This window comes from Lemur catta, chromosome 7 (genome assembly GCF_020740605.2).
Source record: "Lemur catta isolate mLemCat1 chromosome 7, mLemCat1.pri, whole genome shotgun sequence".
In the NCBI taxonomy this organism is placed as follows: domain Eukaryota; kingdom Metazoa; phylum Chordata; class Mammalia; order Primates; family Lemuridae; genus Lemur; species Lemur catta.
In genome coordinates, this window is record NC_059134.1 from 55,061,974 (window position 1) to 55,089,686 (window position 27,713).

The 27,713-nt window shown below is 38.6% G+C and overlaps 2 protein-coding genes across 7 annotated transcripts in view; one reads left to right on the forward strand and one right to left on the reverse strand.

Annotated features, from left to right (window-relative positions):
* Positions 1–27,713, reverse strand: part of USP35 (ubiquitin specific peptidase 35) — a 103,837-nt gene that overhangs the window by 69,597 nt on the left and 6,527 nt on the right. For 2 of the 5 annotated variants that reach the window (XM_045557264.1, XM_045557261.1), the window contains exon 1: positions 20,166–20,258. The exons of 2 other annotated variants lie outside the window; for them this stretch is intronic. The gene's annotated coding sequence lies outside the window, so the exon portion shown is untranslated. Of the gene's footprint in view, positions 1–2,303; positions 2,420–20,165; positions 20,259–27,713 lie in introns of those variants that run through there. One more of the 5 variants, XM_045557262.1, reaches the window with a different exon arrangement.
* Positions 2,566–26,677, forward strand: ALG8 (ALG8 alpha-1,3-glucosyltransferase). 2 transcript variants are annotated; one of them, XM_045557270.1, is made up of 14 exons: positions 2,601–2,725; positions 3,035–3,132; positions 8,925–9,003; positions 10,372–10,565; positions 12,965–13,074; positions 14,126–14,193; positions 16,899–17,025; positions 17,285–17,388; positions 18,191–18,311; positions 21,172–21,311; positions 22,488–22,627; positions 23,913–24,010; positions 24,327–24,399; positions 26,424–26,677. In XM_045557270.1, the coding sequence occupies exons 1-14, from the start codon at positions 2,705–2,707 to the stop codon at positions 26,653–26,655; spliced, it is 1,605 nt and encodes a 534-aa protein (XP_045413226.1). In that variant the 5' UTR covers positions 2,601–2,704; the 3' UTR covers positions 26,656–26,677. The 2 variants fall into 2 exon arrangements, with proteins under 2 accessions (XP_045413227.1, XP_045413226.1); XM_045557271.1 differs by lacking the exon at positions 3,035–3,132 and having other exon boundaries at positions 2,566–2,725.

Genomic DNA, 27,713 nt, shown 5'->3' on the forward strand with positions numbered 1-27,713 from the left:
GTAATCCTAGCACTCTGGGAGACCAAGGCAGGAGGATGGCTTGAGCTCAGGAGTTTGAGAACAGCCTGAGCAAGAGTGAGACCCCATCTCTACTAAAAATAGAAAAATTAGCTGGGTGTCCTGGCATGCACCTGTAGTCCCAGCTACTTGGGAGGCTGAGGCAGGAGGATTACTTGAGCCCAGGAGTTTGAGGTTGCTGTGAGCTAGGCTGATGCCACAGCACTCTACTCAGGGCAACAGAGTAAGACTCTGTCTAAAAAAAAAAAAAAAAAAAAGAACATTTGGGGACTCATGATAAAGCTGCCGGAGTCTACAGTGGCAGGCCTGGACCTGGAACTATGCAAACATGGCTTTTCAGAGCAGCCGGTCAAGACAAAGCTCTTATCAGGAAAGGAAAATCTTGTCCAGAAACCCCCCAGCAGCTTCTGCTTAAGACTTACTAGACAAAACTGTATCATCAGGGCACTCCTAGCTGCTAGGGAAGCTGGAAAATCAACTCTTTAATTTTCTAGCCCTTTTTTTTTTTGGAAACAAGGTCTCACTCTGTCTCCCATGCCGGAATGCAGTGGTGTCATTATAGCTCACTGCAACCTCGAACTAACTCCTAGGCTCAAGAGATACTCCTGGCTGACCCTCCCCAGTAGCTGGGACTACAGATGCACACAACCATGTCCAGCTAACTTTAAAACTGTTTCTTTTGGTGGTGGGGTGGTCTCAAACTCCTGACCTCAAGCAATCCTCCCACCTTGGCCTCCTAAAGTACTAGGATTCAGGTGTGAGCCATTGCACCCAACCCATTTTCTAGCCTCTTTAGAAGAAATTGAAAAGGAAGAAGGGGTTGGGAAGGGGTGTGGGGTTAGTCAATTCACATGACTGACACATTGAGTATCACACTGAACAGGTGGGAGGAGGAAGGAATGGTTGGTGTCATCATTCTGAGTGGATAATATTGAAAGATTGTGAGTTCGGTTTTGGATATACTGAGTTTGAGGTGTGTGATACACTTGAATGATGGCCTCCAAAGATATCCATGTCTTAATCCCTAGAACCTGTGAATGTTACTTTATATGGCAAAAGGGACTTTACAGATGTAATTAAATTAAGGATCATGAGATTCGAAGATTATCTAGGTGGACCCTAAATGCAGTCAGATGTATTCTTAAAAGAAGGAAGTGAGGGAGATTTTTTTTCCAGAGGGAGATTTGACTATAGAGAAGTAATAGATCGTGAGGATGGAAGCAAGAGGTTGGCATGATGTAAGGAAGAGGCCAAGGCCGAGGAATCCAGGCAACTTCTAAAAAGCGAAAAAAGCAAGAAAACAGATTCTCCCCTCAGAGCCTCTAGAAGGAATCAAACCTAAAGACACCTTGACTTTAGCCCAGTGAGACTGACTTTAGACTTCTGGTTTATAGAATTGTAAGAGAATAAATTTGTGTTGTTTTAAGCTTCTAAGTTTGTGGTAATCCGTTACAGCAGCAGCAGTAGGAAACGAATGCAAGCTGCCTTTAAAATATCTAAGAGATGTCAGGTAGGCAGTTGAAGATAAGGGTCTGAGGTGAAAGAAGAAGGCTGAGCTTGAGCTATAAATTTGTACATGACACTCATATGGGTGGCAGCTGAAGCTGTGGGAGGGCATAAACTCATTAGGGGAGTGACACTGTCACTTGCTGTCCATCTTTCAGCAAGGTATTTAACTTCTCTGACACATTATTGAGCATTTATTCTGTTCTGGAAATCATATCAAGCAATTTACATGCATTCTCCTTTAATCCTCACAACGACTTTGAGGTTGAAACCATTTTTATCTATTTACAAAAGAGGAAATAGGCTTAGAGAGTTTAAATAGTTTGTCCAAGATCACATAGTACAATGACGAGACAAGACTAATGCCACTGCATTTGACTCAGCCCTTGTTACCCGGCTACGAGCAGCACTGACGTGATCTAGTTTTTTAGACCTACTAAATCAGAACCAGAATTTTATCATAACAAGAACCTCAGGTTATTTGTACATTAAGTATAAGAAGGAGTTTCCAGTCTGCCTCCAGAATGGGTTCCACACAGACAGGTGGCTGAACCAAGAGCCTAGCTCAGAGTTCTGGAAACCCAGTGTTTTTCACCTCTGTACCTTTGCTCATGCCATTCTCTAGCTGAATTTAATACTCCAGTGCAGGCGTCCAGGTTGGGTGCCTCCATAGTAATCTCAAGTATTAATACTTTTATCTGCTGTAACTCTAGGGTGACAATGTTGCCTCCTCTCCTAGTACGTGAACGTCTCTGGCGTAAGATAGGGTTTTTTCTCACCTAGGTATCCTCAATGCCAGGCAAAATCAAGACCCACAGACGACGACTAGTCACCATCTGAATGCAAGTATGAAGTAGCAAATAAAACTGAAATCTGTCACAGCGAAGACCTACTCAGGCGCAGTGGAGCCCTCTCACGCCGGCGATAAGGCGCAGCTGTGAAAGGTTGGTGGGCGGGAGGTTTGAATGCCCGAGTTCAGCCCTCCGACTGGCTGAGCGGATGGGCGCATGCGCACAGCTCTCGGGCACCGCCTCAGAGGGCTTTCCTCGCATGCGCGGGATCCCGGATATGGATCAAGTTGATTGAAAGCGCGCAACGCTGCTGCAATGGCGGCGCTCAGAATTGCGATGGGTGCTGGCAATTGGTTTTCGGCTTTGGCGCTCGGGGTGACTCTCCTCAAATGCCTGCTCATCCCCACCTAGTAAGGGACCCGCACGGCCAAGGGCTGGGTGGGGAGGCCCCGCGGTCGGTCAGGGCGGGAGAGAGGAGTATGGATATTCCTGGGTTTAAGGAGGAAAGGGAACTTTAGGTAGGTCGTTCTGGTCGCCACCCCGCCTTTGTTAAGTTTCCCACCGATTGTTCCTTGACCGGAGAACTAGAACATAGCCCTAGCTGGCCAGGTTCAGGCCTGGCGCTGTCTTACTTGGGACAAGTCACTTTAACGTTTTGAGCCTCAGGGTTCTCATCCTTACTATGCATTTAAGAACACCCATCTCCACCATTCATTCAGCCAGTATTATCAGCTTCCTATGGTGCCGGGAACTGTTCTAACTCCAGAAGATGCAGAGGTGAACAAGAAATTTCTGGTCCTTGCCCTGGATGGAGTTGGTGAGTGGAGATAGACAAACAGGAAAGTTTCAGATTGTGATAAGATCTATAAAGGAAATAGAGAGTGACTAAGTGGCAGGGCACTTTTAGGAGATGATGTTTGGGGTAAAATTCAAAGGATGAAAAAGAATAATATGAAAAGCAGTTCAGGCATAGGAAAGAGTAAATGCAAAGGCCCTGTGGTAGGAAAGAACTCAAAGCATTCTAGGAACAGAAAGTGGCCATTGTGGCTGAAGAGCATTAAGGGAGAAGAATGGCACAGGACGGGGTAGGCAGTGGCCAGATCACACAGGGTTATGAAGGCCACAGTCAGACTGCTGTGTGAAAAATGGATAGAGGGCCAAGACTGAAAAGGCATGGGAATCAGGAAGCAACCACCAACTGGTGGTGTGCATACAATACAATGGGTACTCAATATTTATTAATATCAGCTTCCACCTTCCCATCATCCTAACTCTTTTCTTTTTCCCCTTATTCCCTTTTCTCCCTTACCTCCAGGTCCCCTACTTCCTAGTTTAGGATTTGGTTTATTGGTATCCTTTGATTGAAGCTCTTGGTGCTCTCTTGTTGGGTATGGGAGAGTTGTGTTTATAGAATATACATCCATACTGATGTGTATATGTGATTATATAAGCAGTGAAATGTATATCTAGTTCAGTAAAATGACTTACCAGGGACTTGGAGGAAAAGAGTTGATCACTTCAATTTCTGCACAGCAAATAAGAAAAATCTTTCCATGTTAAAAGCAAATTGGAAAAATCTTTCTAAAATGTAGGAAATTCCTTTCATATCAGAATGAAAGAGAATTTTTTTTTAACTGAAGTTCTGTGCATATAAGGGGATATTTCTTGCTTTAGTTACTTCAGCCTAGAAATGTACCTGCAGTGTTGTTATTTTGAATACCACTCTTGGTCCATGATTAAGAATGTGTATAGTGCTCACTCCGGCAGCAGACATACCTGCATACCTCATTTTTTGTGCTTCACTTTATTGTACTTCATAGATACTGCTTTTTTTACAAATTGAAAGTTTGTGGCAACCCCACATCAAGTCTATTTGTGCTATTTTCCAACAGCATGTGCTCACTTTATGACTCTGTGTCATGTTTTGGTAATTATCTGTTATGGTGGTCTGTGATCAGAGATCTTTGATGTTACTATTGTAATTGCTTTGGGGAACCTCGAACCACAGCCACATTAGAGGGCAAACTTAATGTGTGTATTCTGACTGCTCCACCAACCAGCCATTCCACCATCTCTCTCCTCCACTTGGGGCCTCCTTATTCCTCAAGACACAGTGATACTAAAATTAGGCCAATTAATAGCCCTACAGTGGCCTCTAAGTGTTTAAGTGAAAGGAGGAGTCACAAGTCTCTCACTTTAAATCAAAAGCTACAAATGATTACGCTTAGTGAAAAAGGCACATGGAAAGCTAAGATAGGCCAAAAGCTAGGCCTCTTGTGCCAAACAGTCATGTTGTGAATACAAAGGAAAAGTTTTTAAAACAAACTAAAAGTGGTACTCCAGTAAATACATGAATGATAAGAAAGGAAAATGGCCTTACTGATGATATGGAGAATGTTTTAGTGTTCTGAATAGAAGATGAAACCAGCCACAACATTCCCCTAAGCCAAAGCCTAATCTAGAGCAAGGTCCTAACTTTCTTCAGTTCTATGAAGGCTGAGAGAGGTGGGGGAAGCTGCAGAAGAAAAGTTTAAAGCTAGTAGAGGTTGGTACATGAAGTTTAAGGAAAAAAACCACTCCATAACATATGTGTGCAAAGTGAAGTGGTAAGTGCTAATTTAGAAGCTGCAGCAAGTTATCCAGAAGATCTAGCCAAGATCGTTGATGAAGGTGGCTACAGTAAACAACAGATATTCAATGTAGATAAAACAGCCTTCTTTTGGAAGAAGACACCATCTAGGACTTTCATAGCTCAAGAGGAGAAGTCATTGCCTAGCTTCAAAGCTTCAAAGGACCAGGTGACTCTTGTAAGGGGTTAATGCAGCTGTTGGCTTTATGTTGAAGCCAATGCTCATTTACCATTCCAAAAATCCTAGGGCCCTTAGGAATTATGCTAAATCTACTCTATCAGTGTTCTATAAATGGAACAACAAAGCCTGGATGATAACACATCTGTTTACAGCACAGTTTACTGAATATTTTAAGCCCACTGTCAAGACCTACTACTCAGAAATAAAGATTCCTTACAAAATATTACTGCTCACTGACAATGTGTCTGGTCACCCAAGAGCTCTAATAGAGATTTATAAGGAGGTTAATGTTGTTTTCATGCCTGCTAACAGAACATCCATTCTGTAGTCCATGGATCAAGGAGAAATTTTTGATTTTCAAGTCTTATTATTTAAGGAATATATTTTCTTAATGTATTTAAGAAATACATTTTCTTACAAATTTAAGAGAGTTCAACAGAGTCTTTGAAAACAGGTGGAGGAGTGGTAACTTATTTAGCAAGGCAAACCTTTAGCTCAGCATGCTTGTAGAGGAGGATAGACTAGAAAAGAGTCTATACACCTTGCAGAATCCTAGAGGGGTTTAAGACTTGGATATATAGGACTCAAAACTGGGAAATTGGTTGATAGTCAATATATTAACACTTTCAAAAAAAAGACCTGCAGTCCCATAATGCTGGCAAGTAGCATCTATACCGCTTGAAAGTGAGGTTTCTTCTCTGAAGAAATTAAATAGAATCTCCAGATTCAGAGGCACCAGGTTTTGTGTAAGGCAGAAGTGAGGCAAAGGGCAAAAAATTCAGATTAATTGAAGATCTATGTAGAGTAGTTACTATCCCTCCTCACCCCATCCTTCATCCCATCCCTCTTCCCTCAGCTCAAATGCAAGCAGAAAATCAGAGGTTTAGTCTTTGGAGAAGCTGAAACAACCCCAGAGGAAAGACTTTTACTAGCTTTGGGGGTTCTTCTAGTGAAACTGTCAGCTCTATACCTGGTCATCACAAAGTGAAGTCTCCAGTAGTTTCCAGCAAGACAACAAAATAACTACAACAACCCCCCCAAAAAAGAGACTAAAAGAGGTTGATATAATACAACTAATAAAATTTCCCCAGACTCACTCAAATGAGTTCTAAATGCCATCTTCAGAGAGATTCAAAAAGATACATTTATAAAACAACACATGCTATATGAAACAGGAATGAGAGAATACAGTACTTAAAAATAGAAAATATAATTGCCAAAATTAAAATAAAAGGGATAAATTGAGTAAATCTCTCAAAAATATGAGAGAAAAGATAAGAATCAGAAGACCAATCTAGGATGTCTAGCAATCAACTAGTTTCAGAAAAAAGAAACTGAAAACAGAGGAGAGGAGATTAACAAATAAATAATATTTTCCATAGCTGAAGGACACTTGAATGCTCAGCATAATAAATGCAAAAAGATCCTCACCAAGACATAAATCACTAGACATTTAAGACTGCTAGGGATAAAAAGAAGAAACAAAAAACTTCCAGAAATGAAGAGAAAATTGTAAAGGAAAGAGACTTATCAACATCAACATTTAATACTAAAAACCAATAGATCAAGCTTTCCAAAATTCAGAGTGAAAGTAATTTTTAACCGAGAATTCTATACCCAGTCAAGTATAATATATCAGAAGCACAAGTCATAAATGTACAGCTCACTGAATTTTTGTAGTGAATACATCTGTAAATAGCATCTAGATCAATAAACAATGTTATCAGAAGCCCCTCATGCCTCTTTCCACTCACTCCTCCCATCCAAACCCACAAAGGGTATTGGTATCTGGCTTTTAACTCCATAGATTAAATTTTGCCTATTTTTGAGTTTTATACAAATGGAATCATACAACATGTTCTCTTGGGTCTGGCCTCTTTCACTCAGTATTAAGTTTGTGTGTTGTTGCATGTAATCATAGTTTGTTCATTCTCACCACTATATAGCAGTGGTTCTCAAACCTTTTTGTCAGAATCCCTTTACCTTTTAAAAATCGAGGGCCACAAAGATGTATATGCTCATAGGGGCTGTATAATAGATATTTACTATTTTAGAAATTAAAACAAATTGGTAAAGCACAAGAATATACAAGTACAAATTGCATTTGCCTTCAGATTACATCACATTATGTAGCCTCCGGAATACACTGTATACTCATGAGAGAATGAGTGAAAAAAAAGCGAATTACATCTGAGTATTATTATTATTATTATTTTTTTTTTTTTTGAGACAGAGTCTTGCTCTGTTGCCCGGCTAGAGTGAGTGCCGTGGCATCAGCCTAGCTCACAGCAACCTCAAACTCCTGGGCTTAAGCGATCCTACTGCCTCAGCCTCCCAAGTAGCTGGGACTACAGGCATGCGCCACCATGCCCGGCTAATTTTTTCTATATATATTTTTAGTTGGCCAGATAATTTCTTTCTATTTTTTTAGTAGAGACGGGGTCTCGCTCCTGCTGAGGCTGGTCTCGAACTCCTGACCTCGAGCGATCCACCCACCTCGGCCTCCCAGAGTGCTAGGATTACAGGCGTGAGCCACCGCGCCCGGCCTACATTTGGGTATTATTATGAAAATAGTTTTGACCTGCTAAACTCCCTGAAAGGGTCTCCGTTGGAGTCCCTGAATCACACTTTGAGTATTCAATTGTATGAATGTCCCACAATTTATTGAGCCATTCTACTGTTCGAGGACATTTGCATTATCTCCACTTGTGGCAGATAATGCTGCTTTGGACATTCTTCTATAGGATGTGTCTTTTGATGAATATACATGTCTTTTGGTGAACATATTATGCATTTCTGTTGGGTATATATAATACTTAGAATTGGGATTGATGGGTCATCAGTTCATTGTTGAGTGGTGATTTGGAAGCATCTATAGGAAGTTCTGGTTAGAGTGTCAGGAGGAAATTGGAGATGTCTATCTCTAGAAATCAGGAAAAAAAAACCATTGTACAATTAATAGTTGAACCAAAAAGTGTGAATATGATTGTCCAAAGCAGAGTAAGTTGCATTAAAAAAACTGAACCTAGAGAAACATCAACACCTGATGAATATAGGAAGGGAAGGCCATGATTGAGACTGAGAAGGAGTTGCTAGGAGACTTAGGAGAAAGTTGTCATTGTGGAAAACATACACTTTCCAATGTGTGGAAACACTGGACAGCGTAAATTGGGCTTTGCTGTGGAGCTCATTATTGACTTCAGTGAAGGGTTATTCAACTAGAATGTTATTGAGCCCATCTATGTGTCAGGTACTGTTCTATATGTGGAGGGGAGATACAGCAGTGGACAAACTGGAAAAAAAGATTTTCTACTGAAGATGGGAGGTACTTGAATATATTTATACATTGTGATGGCAAGGGGGATAAGTGGGAGACACGGGCCTTTTTCTACCTTCTGTGGTGAAGTCCTCATCCTGGAAGATCCAGCTTATATGTGAGGCCTTTTCCAGATAATGAATTTTGTTAGAATTCTTTGTGAGCAAGAGGACATCATTTCTGAGCAAGGGCCTGAGGGCTTCCGTTAAGAGAAAGCGTGGGCTTTTTGTCAGCCCTTTTGATTAGCTCTGAGACCCTTTTTACTAGCTTATAGGTCCCTCAACAACTTTCCAGAAGGAGGTCTGGTCTGACCTCCAGATAAATGAGGTGTTATAGGATTATGTCATGCCTGTTTATGTCTTTATAGGACAATGAGGTGTGACTGCTTAGGGGATGTCGGTCCATTTAAAAGCATAATTATGGAAATTAGAAATTGATAAGTGTTGCAAAATCTCATTTTATTCATCTAATTGTTTTGAGTAGCCATTCCACAGATTTTGAAGTACACCGAAACTGGCTTGCTATCACCCACAGTTTGCCGATATCACAGTGGTATTATGAGGTAAGTTTTACTTTCACCTTTTTGGTTGTACTTTTTTTAAGATTATGTGTAAAACCAGGTAAATATTATTGACATTAAAAGAGTTTTCCATGAGGTCATAGATCTAATTTTTATAAAATTTGTGTTTTTTCCCCAGTTCTGTCATTTGGCACTATATTAGGGTATCCCATTATTTCAAAGTGAGTTTCCCAGTCCATAAATTGAGGATTAATCTGCCACAGTCTTTGAAAGAGCATTGGATTGGCAAAGAGGAAAAATTGGATTCTAGGCCTGGCTCTGCCACTAACTAGTTATATGGTCAGAGGAAAGGTGCTTCATCTCTCTGGACCTTAGTGTCTCATCTGGCACATGGGGATTTAGAATAGTTTCTAAGATCCTGCTATCCCTAATGTTTTGTGATTTTTATGAGGAAAGGAATAATCAAATGATATATGTAGGCATCAGGTAATATACAAACCATTCTCTCCTATTAATTATAAATGTCTGTATTTTTATTTCTGGTATGAATTACTAAATTGTATGTGATACTTTATGAAAAACAGACATTACCTCAGAAATGTCTCAATGAAAAGCAGCCCTCTGCTGTTAGGAAGATATTTTTTAAGGCAAGGTTTTTGTGACTTTTCTGTGAGTTTCAATAGTATATATATAGTATTTTGTATGTGTATATATAAGATATAGTACAGTAACCCATGAAGTAGGTATTACTACCCTGTTACATAGGTTAGAAAACAGACTTAGAGAAATGTAACAAAAAATAATATTCTAAAGTTTGCGTATTTTTCATGTACTCATTAGTGACTGTTCATTCATTTAACTAATGATTATTTAATGCTAAGGATGCAAAATGACAAAGGGTGGTTGGTTTCTACTCTCAAGAATCTCCTAACCTAGTAAAACAACAGATAAATAGCATTTGTGTACCATTTTGTTGTTTATAAATATATTTAATATGTATTATCTCATTTAATCTTCACAATACTTCATTTTACAAATACAGAAATTGAGTCTCTGAGACAGAACTTGAACCAAAGCTAGTGAATCATTTGTTATGCTTTTCATATTCAGATGAGTAGAACCATGTCATAACTCAGCTTATTATTTCAAGGTTTCAGATTAATTTCCTTTGAAATACAGTCGGCTATATTTAAGGAAATTGAAGACCATATTAAATAACTTGGAAGACAGGTTTTAGTGTTCTGCTCAGTCTTACATAGGAATTGCTCTATTAGTTTAGTGCACATTTTAAACACAATTTCATTTCACTGTGCTTTTTTAAAGACCAGAAAATGCAAAATTGTCGATGTTTACACCTTCTTTGTTTATTCAGTTACTTAAGATATGTTTTATCTTCAATTTTTATCACAGGCAACTTCAGAGTGGACCTTGGATTATCCACCTTTTTTTGCATGGTTTGAGTATGTCCTGTCACATATTGCCAAATATTTTGATCAAGAGATGCTGAATATCCATAATCTGAATTACTGCAGCTCAAGGACCTTACTTTTCCAGAGATTTTCTGTCATCTTTATGGATATACTCTTTGTGTATGCTGTCCATGAGTAAGTCTGGGGCCTATCATTTTGTGTCTATATATTGAAGAAATATTACCGTATTAAATAGTATTAACTTATTTCTTATTTAGGGGAAACAAAGTTCATATAATAGCAAATGCTAAAACAATGAAAAGCTGTGTTGTGCTTTAAACTGTATGAGTTTAAAGCAGTCTAGCTAAACTTGTGGAAGAAATGGGGATGAGGTGGGATTACAAGCAGAGGTAGAACAAGAGATTGTGAATGTTATGAAAAGAAGTATCCCAAGTAGAGTTCCAGGGCTATCTCCCCCATCCAGAATAGCTCCATATGCTTTTCTTTCCTTCTTTGCAGCAGGCCCCCAGAAGCTTCTATGACCTACTATTTTGGGGGATCCACACACATGTACATAGTACATGCACACTCATGCACACATATACAGTGTGCTAACCACCAAAGTCTGCTCTTGTGGAGCTTATATTCTAGTAAACGCAAGAAATCGGGCTGGGCACGGTGGCTCATGCCTGTAATCCTAGCACTCTGGGAGGCCGAGGTGGGTGGATCGTTTAAGCTCAGGAGTTTGAGACCAGCCTGAGCAAGAGTGAGACCCCCGTCTCTACTAAAAATAGAAAGAAATTACATGGACAACTAAAAATATATACAGAAAAAATGAGCCGGGCGTGGTGGCACATGCCTGTAGTCCCAGCTACTCAGGAGGCTGAGGCAGTAGGATCGCTTGAGCCCAGGAGTCTGAAGTTGCTGTGAAACTCTGTCTCAAAAAAAAAATAAGAAATCACACTGAGTGCTTTCAGTGGTTGTTTATATTTTTATATTTTATATCTTTTACTTATAAATTAATTTTAAGTAGTTGAATATCATATATTGAATGATTTGCACAGTGACTTTCAATTAGTAAGTTTTCAGTTAGTGTTGGTTTCCACTCTGTCCTAGTATTTAAGCCTGCTGGTGTGATTGTGACAGAGCAGTAACTGTTCATTCATTGACCCTTGTCATGAATGGCCCTCTAGACTGAACCTTTGCCCCAGTCAGTAAAGAGGCCCTTGGGAATGTTTTAACCCCTGCTCATTCTTATTGAGTAACTCTTGTTTGTCACCTCACTTTCAGTCGGTTATAACCTGGCAAGAGTTAGAAGGGAGAATGATTTGTAGTATGTTCCTTTTAACTCAATAAGTTTGAATTAAAGCTCCTGGGGAAAGGGTATACAAGCAAAAAGGGAGAGGGAGTAGAATTAATTTCCATCTGCAAAGGAGAGGGAACAGTTAAATAAGATTATTGAAATTCACGTGCCAGTTCCCAGAACCAAGCATTATGAATTAACTTACTTAATTTTATAAATTGCCCTGTAAGTTTACCTCTATTCATGAGGAAACTAAAGCTCTATGGGGGAAAAGCAGGACACCTTTCCTAGTCCCCCTTTAATTGCCTCTGTTTTTTTTTTTAGATTTCTTTGTTTTTAGAATTTGCCAATATTCAAATGTAATACATTTTAAACATATTCTTTTTATGAAATAACACATCCTCATTGTCAAAACTTTGGAAAAGCCCACACACAAACACACAGAGTAAAAATAACCATACTTCCCACCTATAGCTATCACTGTTAACATTTTAGTGCATATTATTTCAGTCTCTTTCTGTGTCTGAATATAATTTTTATAAAATTAAAAATGGAGTCACACTGTTTTGTTACCTGCTATTGTCACCTAGTAATATGTCCACATTTAAATGACATACTTTTTTATTATACATGAGGGGTTTTTTAATTATTATTTGGACAATTAGGAGCTGCAAGTTTGTGGGTCTATTCTTAATTTGTCTGGTATGGTAATACATAATTTAGAGTCCTAAATCTCTCTGGTCTGCATTTTTTACTCTTCAGAACTGACATAGTATGTGCCCTCTCAATTTTCAATATCCTTACTTTTCAATTTAGGTAGCTATTTCTGTTTTTAGTTTTATTAAATGAAGATTTTGTTTCAGATCAGCATAGCTGACAAAGAGACATGGTGTTTGTTATGTTTTGTTTTTTTGCAGAGACGGTTTCTTGCTATGTTGCCCAGGCTGGCCTCAAATTGTTGGGCTTAAGTGATCCTCGTACCTCAGCCTCCCAAGTAGCTGGGACTATAGGCCTGGCTTGCTGCCACCTTTTTAAGCAACCAAGAATGGCGTGGGCTGGGCATGGTGGTTCATGCCTGTAATCCCAGCACTTTGGGAGGCAAGGCAGGAGTATTTCTTGAGGCCAGGAGTTCAAGACCAGCCTGGGCAACACAGCAAGACCCTGTCTCTACAAAAATTAAAAAAAAAAAAAGAATGGCTAATAAAATGTTTATCATATTTTACTCTGCAGAAGTTCTAATGTTCTAATGAAGATCAAAGTTGTTTGTTTCTTTCCTGATGTTTCATTGTAGGTGCTGTAAATGCATTGATGGAAAAAAAGCGGGTAAAGAACTTACAGAGAAGCCAAAGTTTATTCTATCAGTATTACTGCTGTGGAACTTCGGGCTGTTAATTGTGGACCATATCCTTGATGGTCTATGTACTATTCCCATACTTATTGTGATATATACTAGCATAAGATTAATTCTTTCTATAATGGTGATTGTGAAATGTGATTTGCTTTTGAAAATGTGTGTGGGCTGGGTTAGTAGGCTCATAAAACTGTGGTCTCTGCCCAACTTTACCAGACTCTGGTATTATTAGAGCACTTCGTTTCTGAAAAGTTAGTGGTGATATGTGAGAACCAGTTAAACCATCAATAAAACAATATACTGGGATTTGTAAACTGTCTTTAGATTAATCTAATACATATATATTAAATAGTTTTATAACACATTATTCTAAATACCTTTTATAGGAAAGGGCACATCATAATGTACATATGGGAACAGTCTGGCATTCGTGCTTTTCTGCCATCTTGGCTTACCACATATTAATAGGCAAAGTTCTTAAATTTAAGGGGTCTGGATATAATTAAAATCCTAATGATAGAAGCCTAATGTTTTGCAGTTTTCATAGAGGTAGGCTGGTATGGAGGAAAACACCCAGACTTTGGTTTCAATCTGACCTGAACTCAAATCTTAGTTGTTGTAGTAACTTTAGGACCATGAGTAGATTAACGTCTCTGAGCCTTAATTTCTTTATCTCTAAAGAGGATAATTCTAACTACCCCACAGGTTCATTGTGAAGCTTAATCAATCAGATATTATATGTACTATGAACACGGGGGTGCTGCATGCTAGTGGCCTTCAGTGGCTGTTAGGTCCCTTCCTTTTTCATCCCTAATTCTAAAAAACAAAACAAAAACTTCTTGCCCCTTAGCGGCTGGGCCTTTAAGGTAGGAAAAAAAATGAGAAAGTTTTCTGTTTTTCTTCTTAAATGTAAATTTTAATTAAATAGTTTGTCCAAGATTTGACTCTGTTTATAGAAAACACATTATGAGAAGTCTAAACTAGTAGTAATATTTTTGTCTTGAATTTACTTATTAAGAAAGTATTTGCAATTTTTATACTCAGTCAGCTGGCACAGTTCATCATGGTATCCTCTATTATCTTTCCTTGACCTAAGTCCAGATATTCATTTCCAGTATAATGGTTTTTTATTTGGATTAATGCTACTCTCCATAGCACGATTATTTCAGGTAAACACAAAATTGGCTAATTAGATTTTTTCCAGTTTAGTTTAATGACAGTGTGGTAGGTGATGGGTAAATTTATTTGACCAACTGCTTTAAGTTGCCAAGGGCTATAGACACTTTTATTGGGTATTTCTCACAAATTCCATCTTCTCTTTTGACAATAATTTTCTTCATTTTACAGATGAGAAAATTGTACTCTAAAAACCTGTTAGCCTGTGGCAGGCCTGAATGAAATTTGAGTTTCTATGTTTGGTTGGGATCACTTATGTAGGAATGAAATCTCCAGCAGTTTTTACAATATATAATAATAATTATGATGGTCGTGCTTTACCATCAAGCATGAATAATAATGTAATGGAAAATATGGGATTTGGAATCAGAACTGGGTTGTAATCCTGCCTAATGCTAATGAGCTCTGTGACTCAGACAGGGCTTTACTCAAATGCATTGGCTGCTTCAGATTAGGTATATTGCATATATTTTATTGAGTAACTTCACAACCTTTCTGTAAAGTCATTATAATTATTGGTCTCCTTTTTTTTTTTTTTTTTTTTTTTTTGAGACAGGGTCTGGCTTTGTTGCCTGGGCTAGAGTACAGTGGTGTCATCGTAGCTCACTGCAGCCTCGAACTCCTGGGCTCAAGTAACCCTCCTGCCTCAGCCTCCCCAGTTGGAACTACAGTCACATGCCACCACACCTGGCTGATTTTTTTGTGGAGACAGAGTCTTGCCCCTGCTCAGGCTGGTCTTGAACTTATAGCCCCAAGCAATCCTCCTGCCTCAACCTCCTCCCAAAGTGCGTGAGCCACCATGACCGGCCTATTCTCCTTTTATAGAGGAGGAAATAAGAAACACAAATTTCTGGGCCACCCCTCTGTACACGAAATCAAAATCTCTGAGATTAGGGTTTAGAAATCTCCAAGGAATTTTGATACACCATCAGGTTTGTGAACCATTAACCAAAGGCAAGTCACTTAACCCTGTTAGGCTCAATTTTCTCATCCATAAAATGAAATTTACTCCAATATTCTTATTTGTAAAACAAGGCTACTTACCTCACAGGGACTTTGCAAAGATCAAATTTGATAGTCTGCTTTAAAGTTCTTTGTCAACTATAAATGTCTGGTTAAACTTTTCTCTTTTAACCGTAAAAAGCCACATATTGCTTAGGACGTAATCAGTGTTCAATAAATAATTATTGGATGCTTGTTGAACAAATGAACTAAAATTTGACCATAGAATCAGCTAGACCTTATCTGGATCTTACATAAGTTATAAAATTGGTGAAGAGAGATCTCAAAGCATCCCATTCTTTTTCCTTATTGTTCGTAAACCTACCTATTCTAGACCACACCTGATGAAACAGTGAGAAAAGGAACTGGCCTCCCCTGGTCCCTCTGGCAGTTTCTCTGCTGAACACCAGGACCATTATCTCATTTGATCCTTCCAAAATTCCTGTGAGGTAGGTAGAATTCAGACTTCTTAGTTACAGTCAACTGGGTTTTTTGCTTTTGTTTTAATCAGAATTAGTTCTTCTAGGTAGTTTGTTAGGATCAAGTGTTATACCGGTGCCTTTAGCCTGATAGTACTATGTAAGTTACTTGATCTATAGTATAAGATTTAATTGGTTCTTTGGTAGCATAGCATCATATATGTTCATTCATACTCTCATTCCCAGATCCTCTTTGGAAATCAACTCCAGCTACTGTAAAACTGTAAGGGGTGGAAGTAATTGAATTCTCTGAGCTCTAACTCCTAAGGGAGAATTTGTACTGTATTATTACTGATGACATATCCTACATCTCAGCATCAGGCTTAGTGCTTAATAAATATTTGTTGAAATAATGACTTGGCTGAGTGCGGTGGCTCACACCTGTAATCCTAGCACTCTGGGAGGCTGAGGCGGGCAGATTGTTTGAGCTGAGGAGTTCAAGACCAGCCTGAGCAAGAGCAAGACCCCATCTCTACTAAAAATAGAAAGAAATTATATGGACAACTAAAAATATATATAGAAAAAAATTAGATGGGCATGGTGGCACATGCCTGTAGTCCCAGCTACTCGGGAGGCTGAGGCAGGAGGATTGCTTGAGCCCAGGAGTTTGAGGTTGCTGTGAGGTAGGCTGATGCCACGGCATTCTAGCCAGGGCAACAGAGTGAGACTCTGTCTCAAAAAAAAAAAAAATTAGAAATAATGACTTTACAAATCCATTAGAATCAATATAAAAGATAGTTGGAATCACTTGCCTTTGTTCTCCTTATATTGCCTGTAGAACATTTACCTTGAATTTTTAAATCTTTTTATTATAGAAAATTTAAATCTCATAAAAGTACAAAGAATAGTATGACAATGTACACACAGACATTATTTTAAAACACACCCCAGATATTTCATTTGTATTTCAGAATATATCATTACAGATAGATATTTTTTTAATAAAATTTTTAAGAATAATTTTAGCTTTCCAGAAAAGTTGTAGAAATAGTACAGAGAGTTCCTGTATATGCTTCACGCATTTTCTCATCCCACCATCTTATATAACCATGGCACATTCATTCATCAAGGCTAAGAAACCAACATTGGTACATTCAGATTTCACCAGTTTTTCCATTAATGTCTTTTTCTGTTCCAGGATTTAATCCAGGATACTACATTATTTCATTTCATTTACCCTGAATTTTAAAGTGATATTTCCCTTTTAAATCTCCTAGAAAAGGCATATGGAAGGAGCATTTCTCTTTGCTGTTCTCCTACATTTCAAGCACATCTACCTCTACGTAGCACCAGCTTATGGTGTGTATCTGCTACGATCTTACTGTTTCACTGCAAATAAACCAGGCAAGTTTCAGTGATAATAACAAAACATTTTTTGTTTTCTTCTTTACTGTATTGACTTGGTAGTTTGCTTGATAAGAGGGTTTTATGAAGCACAGTAGGTATCTCTCAGCTGCCAATCCTATAAACCCTTTACCCATTCTGTCTTTGCTCTTGCCACATCATAAAGATGATTGTACTATCGGGGGATGCTTCTAGTTTTAGCCCATCTAGGTTATAGCTTTCCATGCTCCTGGTTAATGATAATGTTCCTTTTCTGTAGATGGGTCTATTCGATGGAACAGTTTCAGCTTTGTTCGTGTTATTTCCCTGGGACTGGTTGTCTTCCTAGTGTCTGCTCTTTCGCTGGGTCCTTTCCTAGCCTTGGTAAGCCTTTTTTTTTTTAAGTAATATGTTTTTTTTGTTGGTGTTTGGAAAAAATAATAAAGCCGGGCGTATATGAAATAAGCAAAAGCTACTTTTTTCTTACTCCTCCTACCCAATATAACACCCCAAAGATAGGGTAGTATTTTTTTCATACATTCTTATGCATATTCAAATATGTATATGTATATATGTATATGTTTTACTCTACATTACACACAGAGACACACACAGAATTGATCCTCATTATTGGTATATTCTGTATTTGCAAATTTACCTACTTGATAAAATATATTTGCAGCCTCCAAAATCAATAATTTTGCAGTCTTTCACAGACAGCAAACATTCTAAAGTGCCTAGAATGTAACATGTTCAAATGGTTTTCTTTTTCCCCTTACTCCCCACCCTGAAGTCAACTAATTAATTTTAATTCCTACTAAAACTGAAAAGCACCACATCTTTTGTAGTCTGCCCTGCTCTCCTCTTCACTCTAGTAGACTTGGATGAGCTGCAGTGCTCTCCTTTGCACCTTGTAAATTCGTGCATTATACTTATAGCATAATAGTATGGACTGGCACTCAAAGTATTTTTATGTATCTTGTCCCACTGGACAGCTGACAAGGTTAGATAAAAAGAGGTTCTGTGAACTGCTCAGGATTATATAACCGCCTACTTGAAGGAATAAAGACTGGGACCCAGACCTCATAACTTTCTACACACTATGCCATTGACAGTTCCCTAGTTCTCTTTTTGAATTTGGAAAAGATTGATGACTGTTTAATCAGTTTCATTTGTCTTTTAACAGAATCAACTGCCTCAAGTCTTTTCTCGACTATTTCCTTTCAAGAGGGGCCTATGCCATGCATACTGGGCTCCAAACTTCTGGGCTTTGTACAATGCTTTGGACAAAGTACTATCTGTCATTGGTATGGTTGCAAGCCTTTTTACTCAGACTATGAATATTGAAAGGACTGATCACATGGAGAAATGGAAAAACCTGCTTTGTGTTTTGAATGTGGCCAAATTGCTTATTTTCCAGTCCTGCATTTCAGCTTTCATGATGAACAAGGAGAGCAGTTCTTGGGACTGAGGCTTTAGTGCAATAAACAGACTGTTTTCCTTATAAAAGCTCCTTGTGGCAATGAGGATAGTAATCCTTTCCTTGGAAAAATATAAAATATTTAAACACTTTTTAAAGGTAATTTTTGCCTTAAGTAAAACATTATTCAGTAGTTAATGCTACTTTTAAACTTAAATATGTGAAGAAGCAAGAAAGAAAATATGTAAGTTGTAACTCTGGGTGTTAAATCAATAAAGAAAATGATAATCACATTTTAGAAGAAATTAAGGACCCAGGCTATGCTTTTTTTTTTTTTTTTTTTTTTAAGAGACAGGGTCTTATGTTGCCCAGGCTTGAGTGCAGTGGTGTGATCATAGCTCACTGCAGCCTCAAACTCCTGGGCTCCAGTGATCCTCCCACCTCAGCCTCCCGAGTAGCTGGGACTATAGGCATGCACCTAATTTTTTAATTTTTTTGTAGAAACAGCTAGAATTACGGGTATGACCCACCATGCCCAGCCAAGCTAGGCTTTTTTTTTTTTTTTTTTTTTGAGACAGAGTCTCACTCTGTTGCCCAGGCTAGAGTGCCATGGCATCAGCCTAGCTGACAGCAACCTCAGACCCCTGGGCTCAAGCAATCCTTCTGCCCCAGCTTCCCAAGTAGCTGAGACTACAGGCATGCGCCACCATGCCCGGCTAATTTTTTCTATATATGTTTTCAGCTGTCCAGATAATTTCTTTCTATTTTTTAGTCTCACTCTTGCTCAGGCTGGTCTTGAACTCCTGGCCTCAAGCGATCCTCCCGCCTCGGCCTACCAGAGTGCTAGGGTTACAGGCGTGAGCCACCGCGCCAGGCCCAGGCTATGCTTTTTTAAGTTTAGGTTGTAATGAAAAATAATGTATGCCTTGAGATCATTCTACTAAAGATAACTCACAGTCTCTCATTTGTGAATACAGCCTAGCTTGGTGGAAAATGGCAGGATCAGGAGTGGTAGTCAGCAAACTTTTTCTGTAACTGGCCAGATAGTATTTTAGGCTGTGCAGGCCACACACATGATGTGTGGGTATTTGTTTGTTTGTTTACAACCCTTTAAAAATGTAAGAACCATTCATAGCTTCAGTGTTATGCAAAAACAGGGTGCAGGCTAGATTTGGCCCTTGGGATCATAGTTCGTTGACCTCATCCTCTAGAGTCTGATGACTTGGTTTGGAGGCCCACCTGCATAAATTGCTGGCTCTGTGGCATTGGCAAGTCATTTGATTACTCCAGTCTTGCTTTCCTCACTAAGGGGATACTTGTACTTTACCTGTTCCCATGCAGTGTGTTGTAAAGAACAAAAGCAAGAATAAAGAGGTACTAGGTTATCTGTAGCAGAACTTTGGAGCCAGACAGGCTGAGTTCAGTTCTACCACCTATTAGTTGTGTGACATTGGGCAAGTTACTCCATCTCTGTGCCTCAGGGGGCTAAAAGTAGTAGGTGCAGAGCCCTTGGCACGTGTTAGATGCTTAAAGCATGGTGGCTGCTATTGCTGATTTTGATACGTACTTGTAGGAAATCATGATTTGGTATTATCTCTCACTGTGAATCCAGCACATGGCTTTCTTACAAGGTAATTTCTAAAATTTATATTTCAAAAAAGCTTTAAACAGCCAACATCGTATGAGGTACAAGGGCCAATTGCCTTGTCTTAGTCAGGAAACTGTACCTTCACTTACATACCTTCCTCTTCAAAGGTGTCTCACATGGAAAGTCAGTGGCAGGATTAGGCGACTGTGTTTCAGAGAGACAGTTGTTAGCTTTAAGAGAGAATCAGCAGGCTGGAGGAGAAAGGGAAAAAGGTGACTAAATAGAAAATATTTTGGTAGTCTACACCTTTCCCACATTGCACTGATTTTCAGTGGCATTAAACAGGGCTATTCAGGTGCTCAGACTGTCCCTGACTGTCTTATTACCCTGGAGCTTCTTAAGGCGTCATCATCCTCTGAATTGGTTCATTTAATAAGTATTTATCGAACTCATGTGCACTGGGGAACTCATCATTCCTGCCTTTAAGGAACACAGTATAATAGAGGAAACGAGTTCATAAACAAATACAGTGCAATATGGTAAATACTATGATAGAGAGCTCACAAGAAAATCAGCTCTGCTTGATTTAGGAGCTTTCTCAGGTGAGTGATTAAATTAGGAGTTAGCTTGGTGAGGGGAGTAGCCTGAGCAAAGGGACACAAGGGTTGAGTGTGGTATGTTGAGGACCCACAGTTTGTTCATTGTGGCCAAGCCACATTTGACAAAGTAGAGATGAGGCTGGAGATGTAGGAATGGGCTAGATCATGGAAGACACTCTACACCATGTTAGGATTACAGACTTTCTCCTATAGGAAATTAAGGACTCAAAGTTGGAGTGTGACATGGTCAGACTGCATTTTAGAAAGCTTGCTTCATTTGAGAGGTGAGAGCAGATTAACGTTCATGCTACCTGCCAGCAAGTTTCCTGTAAGCTGCACAAATTCCCTGTTCCAATACAAACAGCTGCTTTATATATTATAATCTTAAGACCAGAGGCATTTTAGGTAGAACAGTACAGAATTAAATTCATGAAATCTTGGCCTTTAAACAGCAGCAAGATTTAGTAGATTTATTCTTTTCTCAAGGAATTGATTAGTGAAATATGATGTCCCATTGATTCAGAATAAAAAATAAAGTAAAATGTCTGTTTACTCTGTAGGTTTGAAATTGAAGTTTCTTGATCCCAACAAGATTCCCAAGGCTTCAATGACAAGTGGTTTGGTTCAGCAGTTCCAACATACAGTCCTTCCCTCAGTAACTCCCTTGGCAACCTTCATCTGCACTCTGATTGCCATATTGGTAAGAACCCCACAGATGGTACTCATTTCTCGGGTTTTCTCTGCTTTGCTTTTGTGTGGGTGATCCAGTTTCAAGCTTTTCCAACTGTAGGATAAATTCCATGGCTGTAATCCTTCCACAGATTGAAGCATTTCCTAGCAATTCTTCGAGTAACTTTGAACACCATGAGGAAGGATTACCAGGGAAGCCTTTGTGAAAGAGATTCTTACTAGTGGCTCTTAGACCATCTGTTCACCCTGGGGTGAGGAAAAAAGAAAAGCCCAGCGAGGAGGAGACGCGGACCATGCAATGGAGAAAGAGAAAAATGTTTGTGACAGGGACATCCAGATTTTTTTTTTGTTTTTCTCATCCTTGGCTAAATGATCAAAATTCCAGATGGAATCTGGACGGCATGGATATTTTGCCTTGATGGTGATAATAAGTTGAGAGTCAACAATGGCTTTTTGAGCATCAGATAAGAGTCTTATATGAATCAGATGCTGTTAGAGGCTTCAGTCATTGTTATTTTCATTTTAACAACGAAAGTGAATTACAAACAACTCTACTGATAGTTACACTCATCTTTAATTTTGGTTTCTAAATGACCCAGATGTACTAGCAAGCCACCTGACCCCACTTAATTATGTGGCAGTACAGGTGGGTAGGTAATTAAGCTCTGCCGGTCTACTTGTTCACAGGTTTTAACTGAGGTAAAACTTTTTTTCTAAAATATCAGCCTTGTAAACTGCATATAGAAGGCCATGGTTTTGTTGTAAATTACATTCCAGCCCACAAAGCTAGATGTTTATTTATTAATATGGTAAATCTAATTTATTAGCCCCAAAATATCTATGAACTTTTGTAGTTTGACCTAATAGGTTCAGTTACTGTTAACAAAGTGAAGATGTAATTAAGTGATCAGTGTATCCCAGAACTTAATTATCATTTATAATTAATCTTGATAAGAATTAATTTTAATGAGTTAAATATATACTTCCAAATGCCTATTTTTTTTTTGAGTTTTTATATTAACTTTTGGTGGACTGTGCACGAAGTGATGAATTATCCCAGTTTCATGAAGAATTGTTGAAGATGTACTGGTTTTCAGAGATGATGCAAATTTTGTTCACCTGATCTCTGTTTCTGTAAAGTCTATTTTAATGATACTGAAGTTTTATCTTTGCCTGTTATTTCTAGCCCTCTGTTTGCTGTCTTTGGTTTAAACCCCAAGGGCCCAGAGGCTTCCTCCGATGTCTAATTCTTTGTGCCTTGAGCTCCTTCATGTTTGGGTGGCATGTCCATGAAAAAGCCATACTCCTAGCAATTCTTCCAATGAGGTAAGGAATAGCTCAGTCAGTTGGCATTTCTGGCATATTTCACAATGATCTTATTGTTTTCTATTTGCTCTGTCCCTTCTTGTCATGTTCACTGGGATAGGCAAAGATGTACAGGAACAGATTTCCATTAGGACAGGGCAGGGATGCTTAACTTGGGATCCTTGGACCCATGAAGGTTCTGAGGTATACACAGATGGATGTATTGTTTCTGCATTTTTGGTGAGGTATACTGTAGTGATCAAGTACCATGACACCAGGCTGTTAGGCCTGGATATTGAGTGGTAGCATGTTATGGAAAAAGCGTGGGCTTTGGTGTCATTCCATCTGTGCAATTAAGGTCCTCTAGTTCCTTGTTAAGTGTTAATCAAAGTAAGGCTTGAGTTCATTCTGGAATAATACCTAACATTCATACCACAGTTCAGCTTTTCCAGAACTATTTTTGTTTTGCATTCTTTCTTTGGAGCTTTACAACAACCTTTAAGATAATTAAGATAAATAAATTATTCCCTTTGTTAACATCTGCAGAAACTAGGGCTTCAGAGTTTGTGACTTGTCCAAAGTCACACAGCTAGCAAGTAGCAGAGTTAGGATTTAAACCTGATTCTTATGATGCTGAATCCTGTGATCTTTTCACTGTGCCATGCTAAAAAGAAACATTTTAAATGTAGTAGTGTACATTTTATGCATAATTAAAACCCAGCAGATAAGATAAATGGTAATAGAATCAGCCTTTTTTTCTTGGTATTTTTCTTAAATCTTGAGAAATCATTTAAGCTCTGAAAGAACATTAAGCAAATTTGTCAGGTCACTGTATGGCTTCCGTGGGTTCATTTAGCAATGTGGAGTTTCCAAGTTAAAATGTAGAGCAAAACGTTTAATGTCTTTAGTCTAAATTCATACTGAACACCAGCAGGTGCAGGGCATTGTCCCAGAATGAGCTATAGGGTTGGAAATGAAACGCCAAGTCTTGTTTCCCTAACTGCCACCACTAGGCAGCTCCCAACCCCACACATTCTCTTTCTTTGGAGAAGTCAATTACTCAGGAAAGCAAGATTCTTTTTTGGCTATTCCCTAATTCAGTTTGGTACATTGTATTGATTGCTTAATGTTTCCTACTAAAAAATTAATATTCTCAACTGAATTGGACTTGTAGCAAAATAAGTATGTTCATTTATGCTTTAGCCAGTTCTAGAAGTATTGTAATAATAGAGGCAGTTTATTTAAGCTATTTGCAAATGTAATATCCGTTGTTTTAAGAAATTATTATAAGAATTTTTATTTTTAGCCTTTTGTCTGTGGGAAAAGCAGGAGATGCTTCAGTTTTTCTGATTCTGGCCACAACAGGACATTATTCACTCTTCCCTCTGCTCTTCACTGCACCAGGTAAGCAGCTTCTTTTTAGAGAGATACATTTGACTACCATGCCCTTTTTATCGAGGCCTAGAGATTAATACTATCTGATTTAAAGAACCTTAAAATCTCTTGGAAGGAGAGATCCCATCCATTCTCTTAAATAAAATTCCAATTTGCCCCTAATCCTCAGTATCTTTAGATGTCACAAAAATGCAAAGGTAAGTTCAAAAAGCATTATTAGCACTACATAGTTGTGTCCAGTGTGCTTATATTACTTTAAGCATCATAAATGTTTCTCTTATCAGCTAAATTATCATGGGGTTTTTTTTTTCTGTTCTTTTCACAGAACTTCCCATTAAAATCTTACTCATGTTACTGTTCACCATCTATAGTATTTCCTCACTGAAGACTCTGTTCAGGTAATCCAAAATAGTACATTTAAAACTATATTTAGTTTTGTTAATTATTTACTCCTAAATGGTCATATAAGCCTTTAAAACTATTTTTAAGGCCAGGTGTGGTGGCTCACACCTGTAATTCTAGCACTCTAGGAGGCTGAGATGGGAGGATTGCTTGAGCTCAGGAGTTTGAGACCAGCCTGAGCAAGAGCAAGACTCTGTCTCTACTGAAAATAGAAAAATTAGCCAGGCGTTGTGGTGTATACCTGTAGTCCCAGCTACTCGAGAGGCTGAGGCAGGAGGATCACTTGAGCCCAGGAGTTTGAGGCTGCTATGAGCTAGGCTGATGCCATGGCACTCTACTCAGGGCAACAGAGTGAGACTCTGTCTCAAAAAAAAAAAACCACAAAAAAAAACTTATTTTTAAGTTATAATAATAACAACGTTACAAAAAATTTGTAGAGGGAGAAATTACCCATAGTCCCATCACTCAGACATAACACAGGTTGTATCTTTAGTCCGGAGGAGTATTTGAGAACTACCTAAATTAAAACTTTATATGAAAACTAAAAAATGGAATGTAAAACATGTTATAAATAAAATCACATAAATACAAATACATATGGAAAAAACTAAAAGATATTATGTAAAAATTCTTGTTATAGAATTATGGGTAGAATTTTTTTCTCTTCTAAATTTTATGTAATGTTATCTATATAACTTTTAAAAGCTTGCTTATGGTTCATATCTGATTGTATCCATAAAAACTCATATAATTAACTATGTTAAAACTCAATTATAACCACATGACCCAGCAATTCCACTCCTGTGTATATACCTGAAAGAATTGAAACCAGGGACTCAACAGATACATGTGCACCAATATTCATTCCAGCATCATTCACAATAGCCAAAAGATGAAAACAGCCCAAATGTCCATCAACAGATGAACAGATAATTAAAATATGAGGCCAGGTGTGGTGGCTCACACCTGTAATCCTAGCACTCTGGGAGGCCAAGGTGGGAGGATGACTCGAGGTCAGGAGTTCGAGACCAGCCTGAGCAAGAGCAAGACCCCATCTCTACTAAAAAATAGAAAGAAATTAACCGGACAACTAAAAATATATAGAAAAAATTAGCCAGGCATGGTGGCGCATGCCTGTAGTCCCAGCTACTCGGGAGGCTGAGGCAGGAGGATCACTTGAGCCCAAGAGTTTGAGGTTGCTGTGAGCTATGCTGATGCCACAGCACTCTAGCCCTGGGCAACAGAGTGAGACTCTGTCTCAAAAAATAAATAAATAAATAAAATAAAATATGGTATATACATACAATGGAATGTTATTCAGTCAGAGAAAGGAATGAAGTTCTGATACATGCTACATGAATGAATCTTGAAAACATTATGCTAAGTGAAAGCCAGACACAAAAGGAGAAATATTGTATAATTCTACTTATATGAAATTCTAGAATAGGCAAATTCATTGAGACAAAAAGTAGATTAGAGGTTGGGGAGGCAGGGGAAGGAAGGAAATTGTTAATCGTTTGGGAGTTTCTGTTTGGGGTGATGAAAATGTTTTGAAAGTAGATAATGGTGATGGGTGCACATTATCAATATACTTAATGCCACTAAATCATGTTCTTAAAAATGATTAAAATAACAAATTTTATGTTATATATATTTTACCAAAATAAAAAATATTTTTTAAATCCTCAATTATACATTATTTATCATGTTTTTAGCCCAATGACACAGTATCTAGCCCCTTTCCCTCCTCCTAATGCAGAGCTGATTCTCTTTGAGCAGCCTAAGCTAAGCAACAGCATAGGTAGATGACTGGGTAAATTTGAATTGTTGAGATAATATAATGTCATTATAATATATTAATATCATTTTTCTAAATGTGAAATTTAATGCATTCTTTTCACTCTGGCCTTGGCTATAATTCACATCAAGACAGTGCAGATGAGGAAGCTTTAGCTGGGAAATGTTTGCTAAACCAGGATGACTCATCTAAAATCAGACTTTTCTCTCCTTTTTTCTTCAGAAAAGAAAAACATCTTTTTAATTGGATGGAAACTTTCTACCTCCTTGGCCTGGGGCCTCTGGAAGTCTGCTGTGAATTTGTATTCCCTTTCACCTCCTGGAAGCTGAAGTACCCCTTCATCCCTTTGTTACTGACCTCAGTGTATTGTGCAGTGGGCATCACATATGCTTGGTTCAAACTGTATGTTTCAGTATTGACTGACCCTCCTGTTGGCAAGACAAAGAAGCAATGAATAAAGGAACTGCTTGGATGTATGCCAGGCAATTATTTCATGGGAAATTAATCAGAACTTGAAGAAAGTTGCCGGTGGCATGAGCAATTCATTTCAATAGATCTGTTTGGAGAACCATTCTTCCAGAGTCGGCCTTGCCCAGCCTAGCAACCTGATTGTCACCATGGCAAGAAGCCACTTTCCCTCCATAAGCAGTGAAACACATCTGAAAAAAATCTTGCCTTTCCCTGTTAAAATTGTCTGAGATCATGCAGACTGCTGTGCTTGCTCAAGCCAAACGGGGGTCTGATTAACAGCGTAATTATTTGTAGCCTTTGCTAATCATTGTCAAGATACAAAACATAATTAGACTCCTATGCTAAGGGAAATATAAATAAAATGCCATTTTGTATTTCTGCACAAAAAATTTTTGGATCATCACCAGCTGCTACATTTTCCTGTTGGCATGCACACAGGCAGATGGTGTACTGTCCCCATTCTGTACACCTTGTTCCAGGAGATTTTTTTTTCACTGAAATTATGCAATGACAATACTCACAAAGCCAAGGGGAGTACTTAATGTACTGGTTTGGCCAGGCAGCAGAGACTACAAACCACAGCTACTCTTATATTGAGTTAAGGACACCTTGCACAGCTCATTTATTCTAACAGCAAACACTGCAGTTTTGATAAGGCTGCCACTTAAACCTTTCCTCATGTGAGTGAACTGAAGTGGTTTTTGCTGTCTGGTCTTGTCCTCTCCCTTCCTTAAGAGTACTTCGTATGCACTTTTTTTCCAGGACCTCCATTTGCATAATATCTGCTGTACATTCAAATCCAGCCAACATTTATCTAGCCAACACTAGGAACTTTCACACATTTTATTTACCCATTATCCCCTAAGAAGATCAGAGAGAGTCCAAGGTCAGTGGCATCCTGGGATGAAATCCAGCTAGCCCATCTCTTAAATCCACTCCATTTTCCCCTACTTCTTGGGGATTTCGCCAAAAGGGGAGGGAAGCATGGCCCCTCTAGCCTATTTTCCTCTCCACAGTCTCCCCTGTACCCTGTGTTCCACC